The sequence below is a fragment of the Tachyglossus aculeatus genome, chromosome 9 (genome assembly GCF_015852505.1).
Source record: "Tachyglossus aculeatus isolate mTacAcu1 chromosome 9, mTacAcu1.pri, whole genome shotgun sequence".
Lineage (NCBI taxonomy): Eukaryota > Metazoa > Chordata > Mammalia > Monotremata > Tachyglossidae > Tachyglossus > Tachyglossus aculeatus.
In genome coordinates, this window is record NC_052074.1 from 16,916,534 (window position 1) to 16,936,081 (window position 19,548).

General features: G+C 40.5%; 1 protein-coding gene and 1 long non-coding RNA gene across 2 annotated transcripts in view; one reads left to right on the forward strand and one right to left on the reverse strand.

Annotated features, from left to right (window-relative positions):
* Positions 1–19,548, reverse strand: part of LOC119932322 — a 91,188-nt gene that overhangs the window by 895 nt on the left and 70,745 nt on the right. The window lies entirely within an intron of this gene.
* Positions 461–19,368, forward strand: ANKEF1 (ankyrin repeat and EF-hand domain containing 1). Its single transcript, XM_038751439.1, has 10 exons — positions 461–618; positions 3,556–3,943; positions 5,722–5,921; positions 7,120–7,269; positions 8,116–8,239; positions 9,463–10,285; positions 11,812–12,038; positions 13,243–13,418; positions 15,113–15,250; positions 18,922–19,368. The coding sequence occupies exons 2-10, from the start codon at positions 3,598–3,600 to the stop codon at positions 19,078–19,080; spliced, it is 2,343 nt and encodes a 780-aa protein (XP_038607367.1). The 5' UTR covers positions 461–618; positions 3,556–3,597; the 3' UTR covers positions 19,081–19,368.

Consider the following 19,548-nt stretch of genomic DNA (forward strand, 5'->3'; position numbering starts at 1 on the left):
CCCCCCGTGCCCGCCCCCGAGAGCTCGCTCCACGCCCCCCGTGCCCACCTTTGGGAGCTCGCTCCACGCCCCCCGTGCCCACCCCCAGAGCTCCTTCTCCTCCCCCCGCGCCCACCCTTGGGAGCTCGCTCCACGCCCCCCGTGCCCACCTTTGGGAGCTCGCTCCACGCCCCCCGTGCCCACCTTTGGGAGCTCGCTCCACGCCCCCCGTGCCCACCTTTGGGAGCTCGCTCCACGCCCCCCGTGCCCACCCCCAGAGCTCCTTCTCCTCCCTCCGCGCCCACCCTTGGGAGCTCGCTCCACGCCCCCCGTGCCCACCTTTGGGAGCTCGCTCCACGCCCCCCGTGCCCACCCCCAGAGCTCCTTCTCCTCCCCCCGTGCCCACCTTGGGAGCTCGCTCCACGCCCCCCGTGCCCACCCCTGGGAGCTCGTTCTCCTGGCCCTTGCCCACCCCCCGTGCCCACTTGCGAGAGCTCCCTCCCCACGCCCCGTGCCCGCCCCCGGAGGCTCGCTTCCCACGCCTCCCGTGCCCGCCCCCGGCTCACCCTCGACAGCCTGGCTGGGAGCGAGGGGAGACCTCGCCCGACCTCCAGGGTGCCCGGCCAAGGGGCAGGACAGGTAAGGCCGCACGCCCACCCCTCTCCCCTGGCCCAGGGCCGGGCAATCAATCAATCAATCAATCAATCAATCGTATTTATTGAGCCCTTACTGTGTGCAGAGCACTGTACTAAGCGCTTGGGAAGTATAAATTGGCAACATATAGAGACAGTCCCTACCCAACAGTGGGCTTACGGGCAGCCCCGCTTGCACCCCTTCCTCCTCCTCCCATTCCGTTCCCGAAGCCACACGTCTGCAGCCTCCGGGAGGCCAAACCGACACAGAAAAGGGGAAAAAAAAAAAACCCCTGGGACCCTGGAGAAGGGGAGGAGGAGGAATAAGGGGAGATGGGGAAGAGGAAGGAGGAAAAATCGTAGATGAGCCTCGGCCCTGGCCCTGGGAGGGTGGATCCGCCCTCTACTCTAGCCCAGCGCCTGCAGTTGCTACAACAGAGATGGGAACGTCACCCTTCGGCTAATAATTACGGTATTTGTTAAACGCTTACTCTGTGCCAGGCACTTTTCTAAGCCCTGGGGTGGGTACAAGACAGTTGCGTCGGACACAGTCCCTGTTCCACATAGGGCTCCCAGCCTTAGTCCCCATTTTACAGATGAGAGAATTGAGGCATACGGAAGTGAGGTGACTTAGCCAGGAGATGTGGCAGAACTCGGATTAGAACTCAGGCCCTTCAGACTCCCACGTCCGCGCTCTATCCACTAGGTCATGCTAACTTCTCTAAGATGACTCCCAAACCCAAATTTCCAATCCTGACCTCTCATGTTCTCTCCGGTTTCTTCCTGTATCCAGGCATCTCCACTCAGATGTCTTGCTGCAACGTCAAACTTAACATATCAAAAATTGAAGTCATCCTGCTGTTAGACACTCACCCTCTCCTAGCTTTACCATGACTGACAATAGCAGTTCTTCTGCCCCTTAAATTCCCAACCTTGTTCTCACAAATTACTCCTCTTATTCAACGCTGTCAAATCCTTCAACAAGTCTGTTTTTTCCCAATATTTCAAGGCTCCAAACCTTCCTCTCCACTTCTCTAGGAACTTAACTTGTCCAAACTCAAATACCTCTTGAGTAAACTATCACAACAGTCTTCTCACTGGTCTCTCTGCCTTTGGCGTCTCTCCTCGCCAGTCTTTTCTTCACAGTGCAACACAAAGTACTTCTCTCAAATGCCAAGTGGATCAACCTAGTCCTCTTCTCAGATGACTAATGTGGCTCCCAATTCCAACTTGGTTCAAATTAAAATCCTTGATCCTGGGCTTCAAACTGTCCACCAACTGGCCCTCCTTTACCTACCTGCCTGTCTCTTTTCTCATCTCAAACTGGCTCACACAAACATGTTGGGCAGAATTGCTTACAGTCTCTTTACTATAAGCTTGTTGTGAGCAGGGAACGTGTCTACCAACTCTGTTATATTGTACTTTTCCAAGTGCTTAATACAGTGCTCTGCATACAGTAAGTGCTCAATAAATACAATTGTTTGTTTTATAGTATTTGTTAAGCACTTACTATGTTCCAGGCACTATGCTAAACACTGGGGTAGACATAAGCTAATCAGGTTGGACACTGTCTGTGTTCCATGTGGGGCTCACAGTCTTATCCCCGTTTTACAGATGAGATCACTGAGGCACAGAAAAGTGAGGCGACTTGCCTACGGTCACACATCAGACGTGATGGAGCTGGAATTAGAATCCAGGTCCTTCTGATTCCCCAGGTCCTTGCTCTATACACTAAGCCAAGCTACTTCCCATCTCTCTGATGGGAGACTATTAGCACTAATTCAAGGACTGACACTTTAACCTTTTAATCTAACTACTCGTTTCTGGCCTTTTTTTTGTAGTTTGAATGTTTTTCCATGCTGCATCCTCTTAGATTGTGAAGTCCTAGGGATCATGTCAATCTCCTTTTCGTAATGTCCTACAACACCAGTAGAAGGCTCTTTACAAAGCAGCACTCACGTTCTGACAATGATGATGATAACATTCCCTTCATGATTTGGAGAATGAACCCAGACATTGTGGACTGAGATCCCAAATAAAATAGCTGCCCACTTTATGCTGTTCAAAAATTGACCCTAAGAACATTCTGTATCCCAATAGACTGAAAGCTTTTTGTGGGTAGGGAACGTGTTTACCAACTCTGGTGTGTTCTACTCTCCCAAGTGTTTAGTACAGTGCTCTGCACACAGTAAGCACTCAAAAATACCACTGATTGAGTCCTGAATGAATTCAGCCAAGGTAAGGATTTACCACACTGTACTGCAGTAAACTCTCTACAAGCTCCTGTACTCAATTTAGACAAGTTTATGTCAGCCCTGATCTGTGAAACCTTGGCTATTCGCATCATTTGAGCAGAGAATATAAATTCTATTGCTCTGTGGAGTCAAGTTCTGGGACAGGTTTGTGATTTACATAAAGACCCAAAAAAATTCCTTTTCTCGCTTTTCTCCTGAGTCTTATATTCTTCATATTCAAAATGTTACAACTATGGATTGTGAAAATCTTTTTAAAAGATTGAAATATTTTACATTTAGTTACTATAAGTTATTTTCATTTTTCTCTCTAAGACTGAATTCAATTTCAAATTTCAGTAATTCCAGTATCAGTGATCATTGTACTAATAGTCACCCCACCCTCAACCCCCAGCATGTAAGTGCATACCTGTAATTTGTTTATATTAAATTCTGCCTCCCCCTCTAGACTACAAGCTCCTCATGGGTAAGGAATGGTTCTACCAACTCTGTGGTACTGTACTCTCCCAAGTGGTTAGCACAGTCCTCTGCATGAAGTAAATTTTCAATAAACACTATTATTTGGCCTCTGATAACTATTGAGCTTCTAAAGAAAAACTCCTGTGTTCTCAGCAGAGCCTTGTGAAAAATAACCTGTAAAACTAGAAATGATTAAATTAACTCTCATTTTCTATTTCCATACATGTACCCAGAAAATAATTTGCAGGAAGAAGACAAGCATCATTTGATCAAGAATGTCTTTGGTAGACAAGAGGCTTGAAAACTTGCAAATCTACAAAGTTCTGCAGTGTGTACTTAAAAAGGATAAGATGCAGATAGAGAAGTTGACCAAGTTTGGATATCCCGAACTTATCAATTTCAGAGAACCAATTAATGGAGAAAGCGCCCTTCATTTGGCCTGTGTTTCCAATGATCTCGACATGGTCAGCTTTCTGCTAGACTTAGGAGCTCATCCTGATGTACAAGACCGGATGGGCTGTACCCCCGTAATGAAAGCTGCAGAGCTGGGTCACGAAGTAACCCTGGAGAAACTGGCAAAGGCACAGGCAGACATGACCATCGTTGATAATGAAGGAAAAGGTAAAAAAAGAAAATCGCATCTGGTACCGGACAAAAAGATTTACTCTTTAAAAACCAGAACAGGGAAGCTAACATTTGTTTTCTTGTTGTTTAAGTTTGGATAGCAAGAGTTTTCAAAAAAGGACCCAACTCTAGTTTGGGAGGTTTTATTTTTAATCTAATGATATATTCATGCTTATATGTAAACAGTTTTGGAATAACTTTTTGAAAGCTTGCAGTATTTTTTGAGCAAAAATATGGATTTGACAATTTGACACAATCAATATAATTAATTAAGAATGTGGGGATTTTCAGCATTCTGTAGTTTCGGCTTTCTACCTAATGCTTTCCATTGTAAATATTCCAAACACCCCTAATGAAGCACAGCATTGTTTAGGAGTGCATGGAGGCTAGGATAAGGGAGAGAAATAGCTTTATGTATTTAATGAGTAAACATTCAGTGTCATTGCCCAGATTTTTATTTCCTTTGCCATTTTATGTTTGTCCCTTAAGCATATTTCACTTGTCTGCTTTTTCTGCTCCTTTGTTTCTCCCCTTCTTTCTTCTTTCTTATGTGCTTGGCACATAAGTGCTAAACAACTACCATCATTATTATTCAATCATATTTCATGCAATCATATTTATTGAGCGCTTACTATGTACAAAGCACTGTACTAAGGTGCACACACACACACACACACACTTTCACATACTGTTATGCATGTTTTCAGTAAGCATTTTGGATAGAATGAAATCAGGACAAACACAATATGGATGATTCCCAAATCAACCTCTTCAGTCTTGACCTCTTATCTAACTTCTAATCCATCATTTCCTCTTGCCTCCAGGACATTTCCACTTGGATGTGTTGTGGTCACCTAAACCTCCATGTCTAAAATTGAATTTATCTTCCTTCCTATACCCCTGCCTCCTAACTTTCCCATCTCTGTTGATAGCACCGCCAGCCCACAACCTTGGCATATCCCTCAGCTCCTCACTGTTTTTACAAATTTCGCATTCAGTTTTCTGCTAAATCCTGTCAGTTCTTTTGTAAATACATACTTTATATAGTTGTCAAGTATAGTCCTCCATAGTCCTCAAAGATGAAATTTGGATAATGAAGTGCATCTATGTGTCCTTGGATGTCTGAAAAGTCCAATACAGTTCTGACCACACATACATGCTATCCTCTGCTGTACTATTTTGTTCGCAGTTTGCAATGTCTGGCCCTGTCTTTTATTTCTTCTCACTATATAAAAGCCTAGATTGATATCAAAAGAAAAGGTGGTGAATAATATCAGGTAGTAGACAGTGCATTTTAAAATCCAGATGGTAGTTTGTTTTATTTGTTCTTTTCTTGCAACTCAGCTTGTTCTTCTCACCATCATAATAGTATTTGAGTGCCAACACTGAGGGCTGAAATAGGCATTTGAAATTATACAGTGAAAGCAGAAGACATGGTCCCTGCCCTCAAGGAGTTAATGATCTAATGGGAAAGCTTCAGAATCTCTTTAAACAATTTGTTTCATTTCAATAAATCAATAAATGATGATTTCCTTTTAAACCAGTTTCCAGGTGAATCAAAGTTTCTCATGACCAAAGGAATTAATGTATATCCATCACATGCACAATTTACTACTGCATCAACACTAACTCTTTGTGTTAGAGTGGATCATTTTTAACTGACAAAGATATTTTTTGTAAAGCCCATATGTTAAATAGACCTGTAATTGTTACATGCAATATAAAATGTAATTAAAATGACTTTCTTACTATTTTCTGATTCACTTTTTCTGCAGGAGTTTTGTTTTACTGCATTGTGCCAACTAAAAGGCACTACCGCTGTGTGCTGATTGCCCTTGAACACGGTGCTGATGTCAACAATTCTACATACGATGGGAAACCAGTATTTCTTAAAGCTTGTGAAGAGGCTCATGACAATAAAGACACATGCCTGAGATTTCTGGAAAGAGGAGCAGATCCGAATGCCATAAACACCGTATGATTATTTCCATAATGGAAAAAAAGCATTCTATTATTTAGGTTATAGGACTTCTCTATTGGTATAATTATCTATGTAAATTATCGGGCATGGAAAACAGTTAATTTTTGTTTTTCCAAAATGTTCTCATTGACATTCTGTAGTTTATCTTTTATAAAATAGTAGTTTATACTTACATTATTAAATATAAGGAAATAGATGGAAGTTTAGTGTATAGTAACAGCTTAGTATTGTTATTTTCCTTATGAAAAAAAACCCAAAAATGCATGACTCCTTTCTCTCAAGAAATGAAATATCTGCCAGTTCACCTGGTATTTGTTGGGCAACAAAGGGAAAGAACAAAATAGAAAGACTGGAATAATATCCTCCTTAACATCCAGCCCATGGTTAGGGGTAAATGTCTAGCCTTACACCATCCCTCTATTTAAGTCCTAGTGGATCTGTCATGCATGAATATATTCTAAGTGTGTTTTGATCCCACTGATATTTGCTACTTTCACAGCTTTCCATTGTCAATACTATTTTATGGTATTGAAACCCTTTGGTGTATTTTAGTTCTAAATTTCTTCTAAACTTTTTTCATGTCTCATTCCTTCTCCTCACTCTTTCTGGTTACCCCAGTATGTGATTCAACTCTACAGACTTGTGTATCCAACTTGTGGCTCAGTCTTCAACTTATTGGTGGCACCAAATAGCCGCCAATTCCTTTTTGAATGTTTTCTACTCAGTATCTTGTTTGGCACAGAATTATTGTCCTGTTTCTTTTTAATGGTATTTTGTTAAGCGCTTTCTATGTCCCAGGCATTGTACTAAGCGCTGGGGTAGATACAAGCTGATCAGGTTGGACACAGTCCATGTCCCACATGGGGATCACAGTCTTAATCCCCATTTTACAGATGAGGGAACTGAGGCAGAGGAAGTTAAGTGGCTTGCCTAAGGTCATACAGCAGACAAGTCTTTCTGATGCCCAGGCCTGTGTTCTATCCACTAGGCCACCCTGCTTCTCTGCTTCTCCTCTAGACTATAAGCCCGTTAAGTGCAGGGATTGTCTCTCTCTATTGCTGAATTGTACTTTCCAAGCACTTAGTACAGTGCTCTGCACATAGTAAGCGCTCAATAAGTACGATTGAATGAATGAATTGACTTACATTTTATAACAACAAAATTAACAGTAACTGATCAAGTGTATCTGTAGTCAACAGGTCGCACTGCTTTAATGGAAGCCGCAAGGGAAGGTGTGCTGGAGGTAGTCCAGGGCATACTTGAAAGAGGAGGAGACGTCAACGCCTTTGACAATGAGAGACATCATGCTGCACATTTTGCTGCCAAAGGAGGATATTTTGAAGTAATTGCTAAGGACTTGGCAAATCTACCACTTTAAAAGTTGACTTTCCCCTCTCCCTCCAAGCTATACCATGCATTCTTTTGAGACAAGTGTGTTCGCGCTATATAAAAAGCAAAAAGGGAGCAAGAGAAGATTATTTTTCTAAGCAGGCATTTATGCATCAATTTATAATAACTAAAAGTAATTCCAAATTATGGAAATTTTGGTCTGAAAATCATATATTTTTTTCTTCACTCACAAACATGCTTCATTTTCAGCTTTGGGTAGTTGCACTTATGTTAAAACTTTAAAAATAGCTACTTTTCCTGTGACTTCTCAGTCTGATAGACAATGTCCAATTTAAAAAAATTGATTGCTTATTTGAGTGGGATTAGTTGAACAGATCAGTAACAATTCAGAGCAGACTTTATACCTATGATTTTACCATTGTGAATTTAGTTGCACAACTAGGTTTTAAAACAAACTATAGAAGTGAATTGGAAAGTGGTAAATTGAATATGAAATTAAGTTATTGTACCAAAGACGGAGAATTTAAAGGGCATGATTAATCTGTAAACACTATACTTGCTATTCAACTAATATCAAAAGAAATTAGAATGGGGGAATTTTTTAAAGTATCACTAACTTATCTTGACTTTAAATCTCATTCCTCCATACTTAAAAATAAAAATCCTTATGTCAGTTAAGCCAGTCCTGAAGTTCTTCTCTCATTAGCAGAACATTTCAAAAATCTTACTGCTTGGTTCTAGATCCTAAGCCATTTTTTTCTCCAGAAAGTAGATGCTGATAGCATTCTGTATAAATCCAGTTTTGGGCAGCTTATTAAATTGTTGGGTTTTTTTTTAGATACTGAAGATTATTTCTGCATATGATGGAGATTTAGGACTTATTGCAATGAATGGGAACACACCACTTCATTATGCTGCTATGGGCGGATTTGCAGATTGCTGCAAATTCATAGGTCAAAGAGGTAAATAAATTAACTTATCAAAACTGAAACAAACTTCTCTAATGAAGCTGGGCTAGAGAGAGAAGATCATTTCAGCATACATTTTTTTTAACTGCTTGCCTGTTCAACAGTCAGTAACACTAATCTTAATCAGGTGTGTTGACTGAAATTCAGGAAAACTTTCCTTACCCTTGGGTCAGTTAAACAATCAACAGAAGTTTCTAGGGAACTGATGGAGGTCACCTCACCCCAATTAAACATATGATACGGTACAAACACTTTATACTACAGTTAAGGAACCTATCCTGATTAATTTTTCTTCTCTCCAAATCATAGACTGTGAGCTCATTGTGGGCAGGAATATGTCTATTTGTTGTTATATTGTACTCTCCCAAGTGCTTAGTACAGTGCTTTGCACACAGTAGGTGCTCAATAAATACAATTGAATGAATGAATGAATATCCCCAACTATCACCTCTAGACTGTAAGATCTTCCTCTATTCGGTAAGCTCCTTGTGGGAAGGGGACATGACTACCAACACTGCTATACTGTACTTTCCCAAACATTCAGGACAGTACTCTGCACATAGCAATCACCAAATAAATACCATTGATTTACCATCTCAGTATTGTTGTGCCAGTTATACATTCAGGTACTCTAGCACTTTCATTCGTAGACTTAGATTCCCTATTTAAACACTTACTCATCTACATAAACTATCTCTCTTTCTTTAATTCTATCTGTAAATTACTTTGTAACCATCTCACCTGCTAGACTCCTTGCAAGCAGAAAGCTTGTCTACCTCTTTGGTAGCCCCCCAAACACTGCACAGGACACCATCAATAAATACTATTTATCAAGAGAGTGGACAGAAACTCTGATTAATCTTAAATTGGAAGTTTTCTATTTCCAACTCCCTATTTTATTGAAAACAAAACAGTCAAAGTGAGTTGTCATCTAGACCACAGAAGAAATCTGTCTTAGGGAACAGGCAAGCTTTCATCATTATTTTTAGGCCCTTAAATACATTTTGTGCTTTTCGGTAACTTATAGCCTAAATTGCCAAATTTTTCTTTCATATATTATGGTATATAACTAAAAAGGGAAGTTGAAGGATAGAATGTTGGTTCTTTTCTATGACTTTATAGCAGTGTAGTTTGGGTATTTGGGTGGGATTAACTCTACAGATCAGTAGTGTTTTCGTATGCCACTTGCTAAAACAAAAGTGGATTTATTTTTTTAGGTTGTGATCCTAAATGGAAGAACTTGTTAACTAAGACACCAAGAATGGTGGCTAAAGAAGGTGGCTTCAAAGCAGCATCCAAAGAATTACGCAAAATTGAGCGACTGTTTACCAAACGTTCCAAGCCAGGAGCAACAGACCCGAATCCACTCTGGGCTATCAGACTGTATGATTGGTCACTGGAACGCGAGGCAACTCTCCGGGAAGAATTTTTAGCCATGGACAGGGGCGATGGGACAGTAACCAAAGAAGATTTTGGGACAGTACTTCAGGAAAATGGTGCCCCCATAGAACCTGAAAACATCGCCATTGTGGCTCAATTACATGAAAAACTGCGAGGAGCAGGGGTCAAAATTGATGATTTTTTTAAGGGGACCAAGTACTTGCAAAAACCTTTTCTCATGGCATCTTATGGACCTAAGAAAAAGAAAAAAGGCAAGGCCAGAAAGGGAAAAAAAAGCAAGTTTGTCCTTCCAATGCCAGTATGCATCATTCCTGAGAATTTATTTCCCCGCCGAAAAGACGGTGGGCCTCCACTCTACATGATTGAAAGCTACCAGAATGTTACCGATTTTAGTAAATTTAATCGAGATCACCCACCTATACATCCTATTCAGGATGACTCGGCATGGTATATTGATGAGCCAGGAAAGATTTATTCCAGTATTAACTACATCACCAGGGCAGGAGACCTAGCATCACTGAAGAAAGCATTTGATGAGGGAATACCAGTGGATATGAAGGACTGTTTTTATAAAACTCCATTAATGACTGCCTGTGCAGGAGGAAATATAGAGGCTGTGAAATTTCTTTTAGAAAAAGGGTAAATTACTTGGTTTATTTCTGGTTCGGGTTTCCACACCTCTTCTAGGCTTAAGAAAATGAGACTATATTTAGGAAATGAACAGTCTACTAGAATCCAGAGGTGAAATGGGGTTCTCCCTGGACTGAATTTAGGGTTGCTTTGCTATATACCTATAAACCAGGATTAATCCCAGCCTTCCTGTATTTCTAAGGACTGAAAGAAGATTTAGACCTAGAAATTTCACCCAGGATCCATTAATAAAGCTGCACTAACAACAGACAGGATTAAAAAATGACATGATAAAATTCAGAAAGCAAATAGAAATCTACAACACAAACTATGCTAGATTTAAATCCGCAAACTAAGATTGTACTTAGATTTTGAGTCCTGGGTGGGACAGGGACTGGGTCTGACCTGATTATCTTGTAATAATAATAATAATGATAAATAGTATCAGTTAAGCACTTACTATGAGCCAGGTACTCTTTTAAGTGCTGGAGGGGATACAAGGTAATCAGGTTTGATGCGGTCCCTGTCCTGCACAGAACTCACAGTCTTAATCACTGTTTTACAGAGTTGGGAACTGAGGCCCAGAGAAGTGAAATGACTTGCCCAAGGTCACACTGCAGACAAGTGGCGGATCTGGGATTAGAACCCAGATCCTTCTGACTCCCAAGCTCTATCCATTAGGACACATCAGGATGACAACTGCAATGGCAGAAGTTCTATCAAAAGGGGCCAAAAAAGGGATGATCAGTCCCCATATTTCTCAAAAAGACTTCAATTCTACTTGTGGAATTTCCTACTGCAACTGCAGTTTTCCAGAGCCATTTTGGCTTCACTTTCTGCATCATCCCAAGTTGCTTCTTGGTTATGATCTCTTTAAAGATCAGTCTCGTTTCCTGAGGGCTCAGAGGTTAAGAAGGTCCAGGTTCATTGACCATGTTTAACCACATTTGTACCTTCCTCAGCGCTTAAAACAGTGCTTGACACATAGTAAATGCTTAAAGTTACGACAATTATTATTATTTATGCCACAGTAAGTATACTAAAGCAAGTAACAATAATACTGCATGTTACAAATTGTAATTTCCTTAAAGGGCAGGGATCTGTCTACTTTATTGTACTCTCCCAAGCACTTAATACAGGGTTCTGCGCACAGTGAGGTCTCAATAAATACCATTGATTGATTGATTCATTTTACTAGATTGGCATCGTCAGAGTTGAGAAAAGTCAGGTGATCTTTCCAAGTTATTGAGATCACATTTCTGCACACGCACAGTCAACCAATGGTGTTTATTTAATGCTTACTGTATGCAGAGTACTGTACTAAGTGCTTGGGAGATGGTTGACAGATTCCCTGCCCACCAGGAGCATTTAGTCTAGTCCAGGATACATTGGTCCTACCATATTAAACCTTTGGTGCCTGCAGAATGATCCTTTAGCTCTCTTGGATGGGCATTTCCTTAGCAATTTGATGAAAATCCATACAATGCCATCACTAGTGAAATGTACTTTACACTATCTTTTTTTTTCTTTTGCAGGGCCAGTGTCAATGCTACGGATAATTTTCTTTGGACGCCTCTGCACCATGCATGTCATGCTGGTCAACAAGATATTGTTGAACTTCTAATTAAATCTGGAGCAGTGATAGATGCAATTTCAATCAACAACTCAACTCCCCTGATGAGAGCCATTGAAAGCTGTAGGCTCGACACTGTTCAGTATTTAATGAATCTTGGAGCTAAAATCCAGCTGGAAAACAGAAATGGTACATATCTATGCTATCAGTTGATTTCAGTCTCCAGAAGAAAGGCAGATAATAGGAAGCAACAAAATGGTTTTGTGTAGAGAAAATTGGATCAAATAAAACTAATTTGTCTCTCTATCAGAGTGAAATAACACAAAGACAAGGGAGAAACAATAGAAGTTCAGAGTACTAAAAAGCTTTTGATAGTGTCCCACTCACATCTTTGGTTCTTTGTTTGGGCTACTACTATGTAATCCTGCCAAAGTGATATAGTAGTCTTTTAAATGGAAGCTAATAAAAAAAGGTTAATTTTTTTCATACATTCAATACAAGTATGAAATTAAGGCGTTTTAGCAAAAGTATCTTCCCCAAAACCACAAGGCATTGGAGTGTGTAATCTGAGCCCATTGTTGGGTAGGGACCGTCTCTATACGTTGCCGACTTGTACTTCCCAAGTGCTTAGTACAGTGCTCTGCACACAGTAAGCGCTCAATAAATACAATTGAATGAATGAATGAATTATCTCCCAAATGCCTAATGTTCTTCAAATCCTTAAGAAAAGATTGTCTTCCCTCTTAGGCTGGGAGGCCCATGTGGGGCCGGTATTGGGTCACATCCAGGCCTAGGCGAAAAAGCACAAGGTTGGAAGGGAAAGACCTGGGTTCTAATCCCTGCTCTGCCACTTGTGTTATCTTGGGCAAGTCACTTAACTTTTCTGTTCCTCAGTCACCTCATCTGTTCAATGGGGATTAAGTATTAGCTCTCTCTTCTCCTTAGACTGTGAGCCCCCTTTTGGACAGGGACTTTACTCAATTTGATTATCCTAAATCTACACAAGTGCTTAGTATAGTGCTTGACACATATTAAGTGTTTCACAAACGGCAAATGAAAAATTCAGTCAGGGCAAATTACACTAAAATATAAAAATTTCAAACATAACTTAGTTCAATATTTTAGCCCAAGCAAAAGAGGAAAATGGAGGTGGGGGATCCAGATTGTGAGTTGGTGAGTTGAATATGGCAAAGGGAGTCAATACGATTGGATAGAGTCACATCCAGGACACGTTCCCTCACATCTAGGAGTTGGAGGGCTGAGTGGGGTTAAGAGCGGGGAGCTATAGTTTAGGATAGTCAGACTATTAAGGAGTAGGAGGTGAAATCACATATTCTAACTTAGTGCATTCACAGTTTTTGGAGATTTGAATTAACTAAACTTTCTTAAACAGGAGAAAATACTTTGGACATTGCCAAGGCATATGCAGACTACAGATTAATTGATCTAATCCAAGAAAAGATGGAGCATCTTCCCAAACCACCAGACACAAAAAGGGGCAAAGGAAAAGGTGGTAAACAAAAAGCTGGGAAACCCAAGGCTGAGGGACCTGAAGCTAAAGTAGAAGAGGTATGAAAAACAAGGGCTAATTTAAATACCTTGAACTGTGGTAGAATGCTTTCTATGGACACCTCTCTCTCAAACACTACTATTTTGTAAGTTGTTTTTGCAAAATGAAGATTTTCAACAACAAGCAGTTTAGATAGACTTCTAAAATATAGGAAAGTCTCAATGAGCAATTAAAAAAAAATTCTTTGAGAAAAGTTTAAATGGTCAAATCAAACAATCTGCAGCCAAAAGTGAGTCTCTAAACTTTTAAAAAAGTGGAAGATTAAGAATATTTGCTGTTGAATTAATGGGGAAGTGTTTCTGGCCCAGTCCATGATGTCCTTTTGTTATTTGTATGTGATTCAATGGTATCAATTGTACAAATTTTACTTGTATTTAGTCACAGTTTTATTTTGATATCTAAAAGAGACTGAATATTAAATCTACAGGAATACAGGGTCCAGCACTAAAACATTATATTGTATTTACAGACCTTACAAAAGCTTTTGGCATCAGAACACCTGGGCTTAATTGATATTATTACAATGAATGAGTCAGTGAGGGAAAGAATGAATGAATGAAAGAGAAGCAGCATGGCCTAACAGAAAGAGCATGGGCCTGGGAGTCAGAGGACATGGGTTCTAATCCTGACTCTGCCACTTGTCTGCAGAATGACCTTGGGCAAGTCTTCTGAGGCATTTCTCTGTGCTTCAGTAACCTCATTGGTAAAATGGGGATTAAGACCATGAGCCCCACTTGCGATACTTGTGTCCAACTTGAATAGCTTATATCTAACCCAGTGCTTAGTACAGTGTCTGGCTCATAGTAAGTGCTTAGCAAATGTTATATATATATATATATATATATATATATATATATATATATATATATACAATTACTTTGGCAAACTACCAAGCAAGATTCTGAGGTTTCTTCATGGTAGAATGATAATCTACTTCAGAGTGACAGTTGTTTGCCCTGACCTTTCCCCCATCCATGTGTTATAAAATGGGGTTGTTTAATAGGCCTTGTCTGATACAATCAATCTAGTCTATGGAACTACCCTGGAGGATTTTCCTGCTTCAGAAACACCCTAAACACAATAAAGATACTCATTGGCAACACTGAGCTGAAGACTGTTGGAATTCTGCTAAGCGGCACTATTCCATTTATCTACTGAGAGATTAGGAAACTGACTCAAGGAGGCCTTATGTTCTTTCCAGAAGCTTCACAGGGTAGTAACAACCTAAAAGAATATTAGCAGTCTATGATTTAAAAAAAAAAAATAACATTTGGCACTCCCATATGGAACACCACGTTTACTATATGGGCTTTCTAAGTGCGGTCAGGTGTAAATATCTTCTGGGTAGGTGTAACCTGGGATATGCTCATAACTAGTCATGACCATACTTCAGTCAGTAGTATTTCTTGGATGTCTACTGTATGCATCACACTCTACTAAGCACTTGGGACAGTACAATAAGAGAAAAGACATGCTAGGGGAGAAAGACACTAACATGATTTATGTTGTACCTGTTTCCTACAACCAAGGGCCAGAATCTGCTATTTTAAAGTGTGTGCTTATTTCTATGTCTATAAATCCAAGAACTTTCAAGCTGCTGTAGATGCCCTGAAATTATATATTCTACATGTAAAGTAAATTGTATTGCGGTACCAGGTTTTGTAACTGATGGCTTCATTGGTTGAAATTGCAGGCACCAGTTCCACTGGCTTTTGATATCCCCACTATAAAAGAAAGAAAGGAATCTGCTAAGGAGAATGTTGTTAATTTAAATTCTCTGATTACTAGTGGATACACAAAGAAAGTTGATATTACCTTCATACCAAAGAGAGTAAGTATTTTGCCAGGAACTGTATACTATTTTAATTCCATGCTGCTTCTGTTTCCCTTGCTTTTCAAATGATGGGTTTTAAAACCTGGAAAGACCAACTATTCAAGTCACAATTCCCAGAGTGCAGTGTGCTATGCAGCACCTATTTTTGACATTGATTATGACTACTTTATGTTTTATATCATGCATGTGGTCCATGTCCTTGGAGTTCATTAGTTTCTAAAAAATGTATCTTCTGAATTGCTACTTTTGGAGATGATTGTAATCTTTGTAAAGATCCCAGTTAAAATGTCACTGGGGCAGTGAGTGCAACAGGCAAGTAGGAGGGTAATAGTAATGATAATAATGGTATTTGTTAAGCTCTTCATATGTTCCAAGCACTGTTCTAAGAGCTGGAGTAGATACAAGTTAATTAGGTTGGATACGTAATTAACTTAGTTAGGGGTGCCACATATTGTTAATTGCACCAAAATGTTGATGTATATAACCCATTGTGGTCAAATTGACCACAGATGTATTCTGATTCCAGGCTGTGCTATAGCACCACAGACCAGTTGGTGGTTGCTAAGGTAGTCCCCGGGACACCTGTTTTTTTTTATAGTATTTGTTAAGTGTTTACTATGTGCAAAGCACTGTTCTATGCATTGAGCAGCTGTTGCAGTTTTTGCCACCCATGTCAGGATTCCTTCTGAATCTGTCTACCGTACAAGACACCTTTCAGAAGCAGCATGGCCTAATTGCAAGAGCAAGGGGCTGAGAGACAGAGGACCTGGGGTCTAATCCTGGCTGTGTGACTTTGAGCAAGTCACTTAACTTCTCTGTGCTTAAATTACTTTGTGTATAAAATGGGGATTAAGACTGTGAGCCCTATTAGATTAGCTCAATTCGTTTGTGCCTATCCCAGAGTTTAGTACAATGCCTGGCATATAGGAAGCTTGCCCCTTCCTACCTTACCTCCCTTCTCTCCTTCTACATCCCAGCCCACACACTCCACTCCTCTGGTGCTAACCTTCTCACTGGGACTTGTTCTTGCTTGTTCCGCCGTTGACCCCTGGCCCCCATCCTACCTCTGGCCTGAAATGCCCTCCCTCCTCAAATCCGCTAAACAATCACACTTCCCCCCTTCAAAGCCCTACTGAAGGCTCACTTCCTCCAGGAGGCTTTCCCAGACTAAGCCCCCCTTTTCCTCAGCTTCCCTTCCCCTCCCCATCGCCCCGAATCGTCCCCTTTGCTCTACCCCCGCCCCACAGCACTTGTGTGTATATGTACCTATCTAGAATTCTATTTATATTAATGACTGTTTCCTTGTTCTGATGTGTATGTCTATAATTCTATTTATTTATATTGGTGCCTGTTTACTTGTTTTGATGTCTGTCTCCCCCCTTCTAGACTGTGAGCCCGTCGTGGGCAGGGATTGTCTCTCTTTGTTGCTGAATTGTACTTTCCAAGCACTTAGTACAGTGCTCTGCACACAGTAAAAGCTCAATAAGTACAATTGAATGAATGAACAGAAACCATTTTAAAAAAATATGCCAGCTGCGGTTATGCCGTCAGTGGGGAAGGGGGAGGTAGCAAGCATACAGTGAGTAATAGAAATAATAGGCTCTGGTGACTATGAAAACCATAAAAACGCTAATTACCACATAAATATTGAGGTGTTTGATGAGTAGCATGACTGGGAAACTGGGGGAATTATTCAGGGAATGATAGTAGTTATTATTATTGCATTTGCTTGGCCTAGCAGAAAGAGCATGGGCCTGGGATTCCAAGGACTTGGGTTCAGTCATTCATTCATTCATTCAGTCGTATTTATTGAGTTCTTACTGTGCGCAGATCACTGTATTAAGAGCTTGGGAGCAATATACCAATAAACAGACACATTCCCTGGCCACAACCAGCCCTAATCCCACCTCCACCACTTATCTGCTGTGTGACCTTGGGCAAGTCAATTTCCTTTATCTGGCACAATGGGGATTTAATACCCGTGCTCCCTGCTGCTTAGAACGTGAGCTCCATGTGGGACCTGATTATCTTGTATCTACCCCAGCACTTAGTACAGTGTTTGATATATAGTAAGCACTTAAATACCACTATTATTATTATCATTATGATTTATTAAGTGCTTACTATAGTCAGCACTTAGCATATAGTAAGCACTTAAATACCGCTATTATTATTCTAGACTGTGAGCCCATTGTTGGGTAGGGACCGTCTCTATATGTTGCCGACTTGTACTTCCCAAGTGCTAAGTACATTGCTCTGCACACAGTAAGTGCTCAAAAAATATGATTGAATGAATTATTATCATTATGATTTATTAAGTGCTTACTATATGCTAAGTCCTGAGATGGATACAAGGATATGAGATCAGACAATCCCTGTCAATATGGTGATTAATCTCATTTATTCCCATTTTATCAATGAGGACACTGAGGTCCAGAGTGGTCATGGGACTTGCCCAAGGTACAGAGTTGACCAGTGGAAGGGCAGGGACGCCAAACACCGGGTTTCCCGATTCCCAGTCCCATGCTGTTTCTTCTAGGCCATAGATTGCTTTTAAGGAAGAAATTCATTCATTCATTCATTCATTCAGTCGTATTTATTGAGCGCTTACTGTGTGCAGAGCACTGTACTAAGCACTTGGAAAGTTCAATTCGGCAACAGATAGAGACAGTTCCTACCCAACAATGGGCTCACAGTCTAGAAGGGGGAGACAGACAACAAAACAAAACAAGTAGACAGGTGTCAATACCATCAGAATAAATAGAATTATAGATATATACACATCATTAATAAAAGAAATATAAGGAGAGGGATATGGTTTGGTGAAAATGAAGTGGAAGAGCATTTCAGTCACAGGGAAAGGCTTGACCATGAGTAACGGGTGCAGCTTGGCTGACTAGGCAAATCCTGTCAGTTTTCTGTATACTACCCTCATGAAACACTGGGGAATGGGAAATACCTTCAGTATCTAGAAATCGTGACTTCACCCTTACGCTCGTAGACTGTGGTGGACTTTTCCAGTTGTTTTTATTTGTTTTGTAAAATGGTAATTGTTAGATGTTTACTATGTTCCAGGTACTGTACTAAGCGCTGGGGTAGATAATACAAACTAATAAGGTTGGACACCGTCTATGTCCCACATGGGGGCTCACAGTATTTTACAGAGGAAGAAACTGAGACAAAGAGAAGTTAAGTGATTTGCCCAAGATCACAGAGCAGACAAGTGGCAAAGCTGGGATTAGAACTCAGGTCCCTTCTGACTCCAGACCCATGCTCTATCCATTATACCACGCTGCTTCTCAGCATGGCTTGTACGGACACGGGTAGAGCAGGAAATGTTTGGTATGTTTGGAAATTTCAGAAATTTCAAGGGCCCTCAGTGACCAGTGTCCTCTAGACTGTAAGCTTGTCATGGGCAGGGAATGTGCCTGTTTATTATTGTACTCTCCCAAGGGCTTAGTACAGTGCTTTGCACACAGTAAACACTCAATATATATGATTGAATCAATGACCAGAAGCAAGCTCCCACCCAAGTCGATACAGCTTTCCTGACTGCTTCCTCAATGATATTTCTAATGATCAAAACTAGGATCACAAATGTGAAACCTAATATCATAATTTGGTTTTCGCCTTACCATGCTTAACTATTATTGGTGACTTTGTTTCAGGTCTGGAGTCCTGATGCTACAACAGCAGAACTGATAAATAAACGGGAAATACGCCGAGAGCGCTTTAGTTTTGAGGTGGACTTTGATAACGTCACGATGCCATTTCAAAAGAATTTCATGGAAAAAGCCAGAGCACTAGAAGCTTCTATGAATTACTAAATAATTCCAGATTTTCCCCTAGTAAGTGGACCAAAGAAATGAATACAGGGATTTAGAGAAGACAGACATCTCTTCTCCAACAAAATCATGTAATCTTAATTCTATGATGCTCAAATTATGGTGACAACGTAGACAAATACTGGCTTTCCAAGATTTTGTCAAATTTTAATGTAGCAACAGTGTTCAAAATTAACCATGTAAATATCACCATTCTCTTTCAAGGGATCTAATTAATCCCAAAGAATTGACCTCTTACAAGATGAAAATGTGAAAATAAAGGCAGTGTACACCTGCATCATAAATAATGTTCTGTTATGCACATATCCTAAATTTATTACTAGGTAAGAACCAGAGGATAGCTTTCATTTTTGTAATAATAATAATGATGGTATATTTGTTAAGCGCTTACTATGGGCAAAGCACTGTTCTAAGTGCTGGGGTAGATACAAGGTTATCAGGTTGTCCCAC

Coding starts and splice junctions, on each gene's coding strand:
- ANKEF1 (XM_038751439.1), top strand. CDS start 3,598: ATGTCTTTGGTAGACAAGAGGCTTGAAAACTTGCAAATCTACAAAGTT. Junction 10,286..11,811: donor AAATTTCTTTTAGAAAAAGG/GTAAATTACTTG, acceptor TTTCTTTTGCAG/GGCCAGTGTCAATGCTACGG. Junction 13,419..15,112: donor CTGAAGCTAAAGTAGAAGAG/GTATGAAAAACA, acceptor TTGAAATTGCAG/GCACCAGTTCCACTGGCTTT.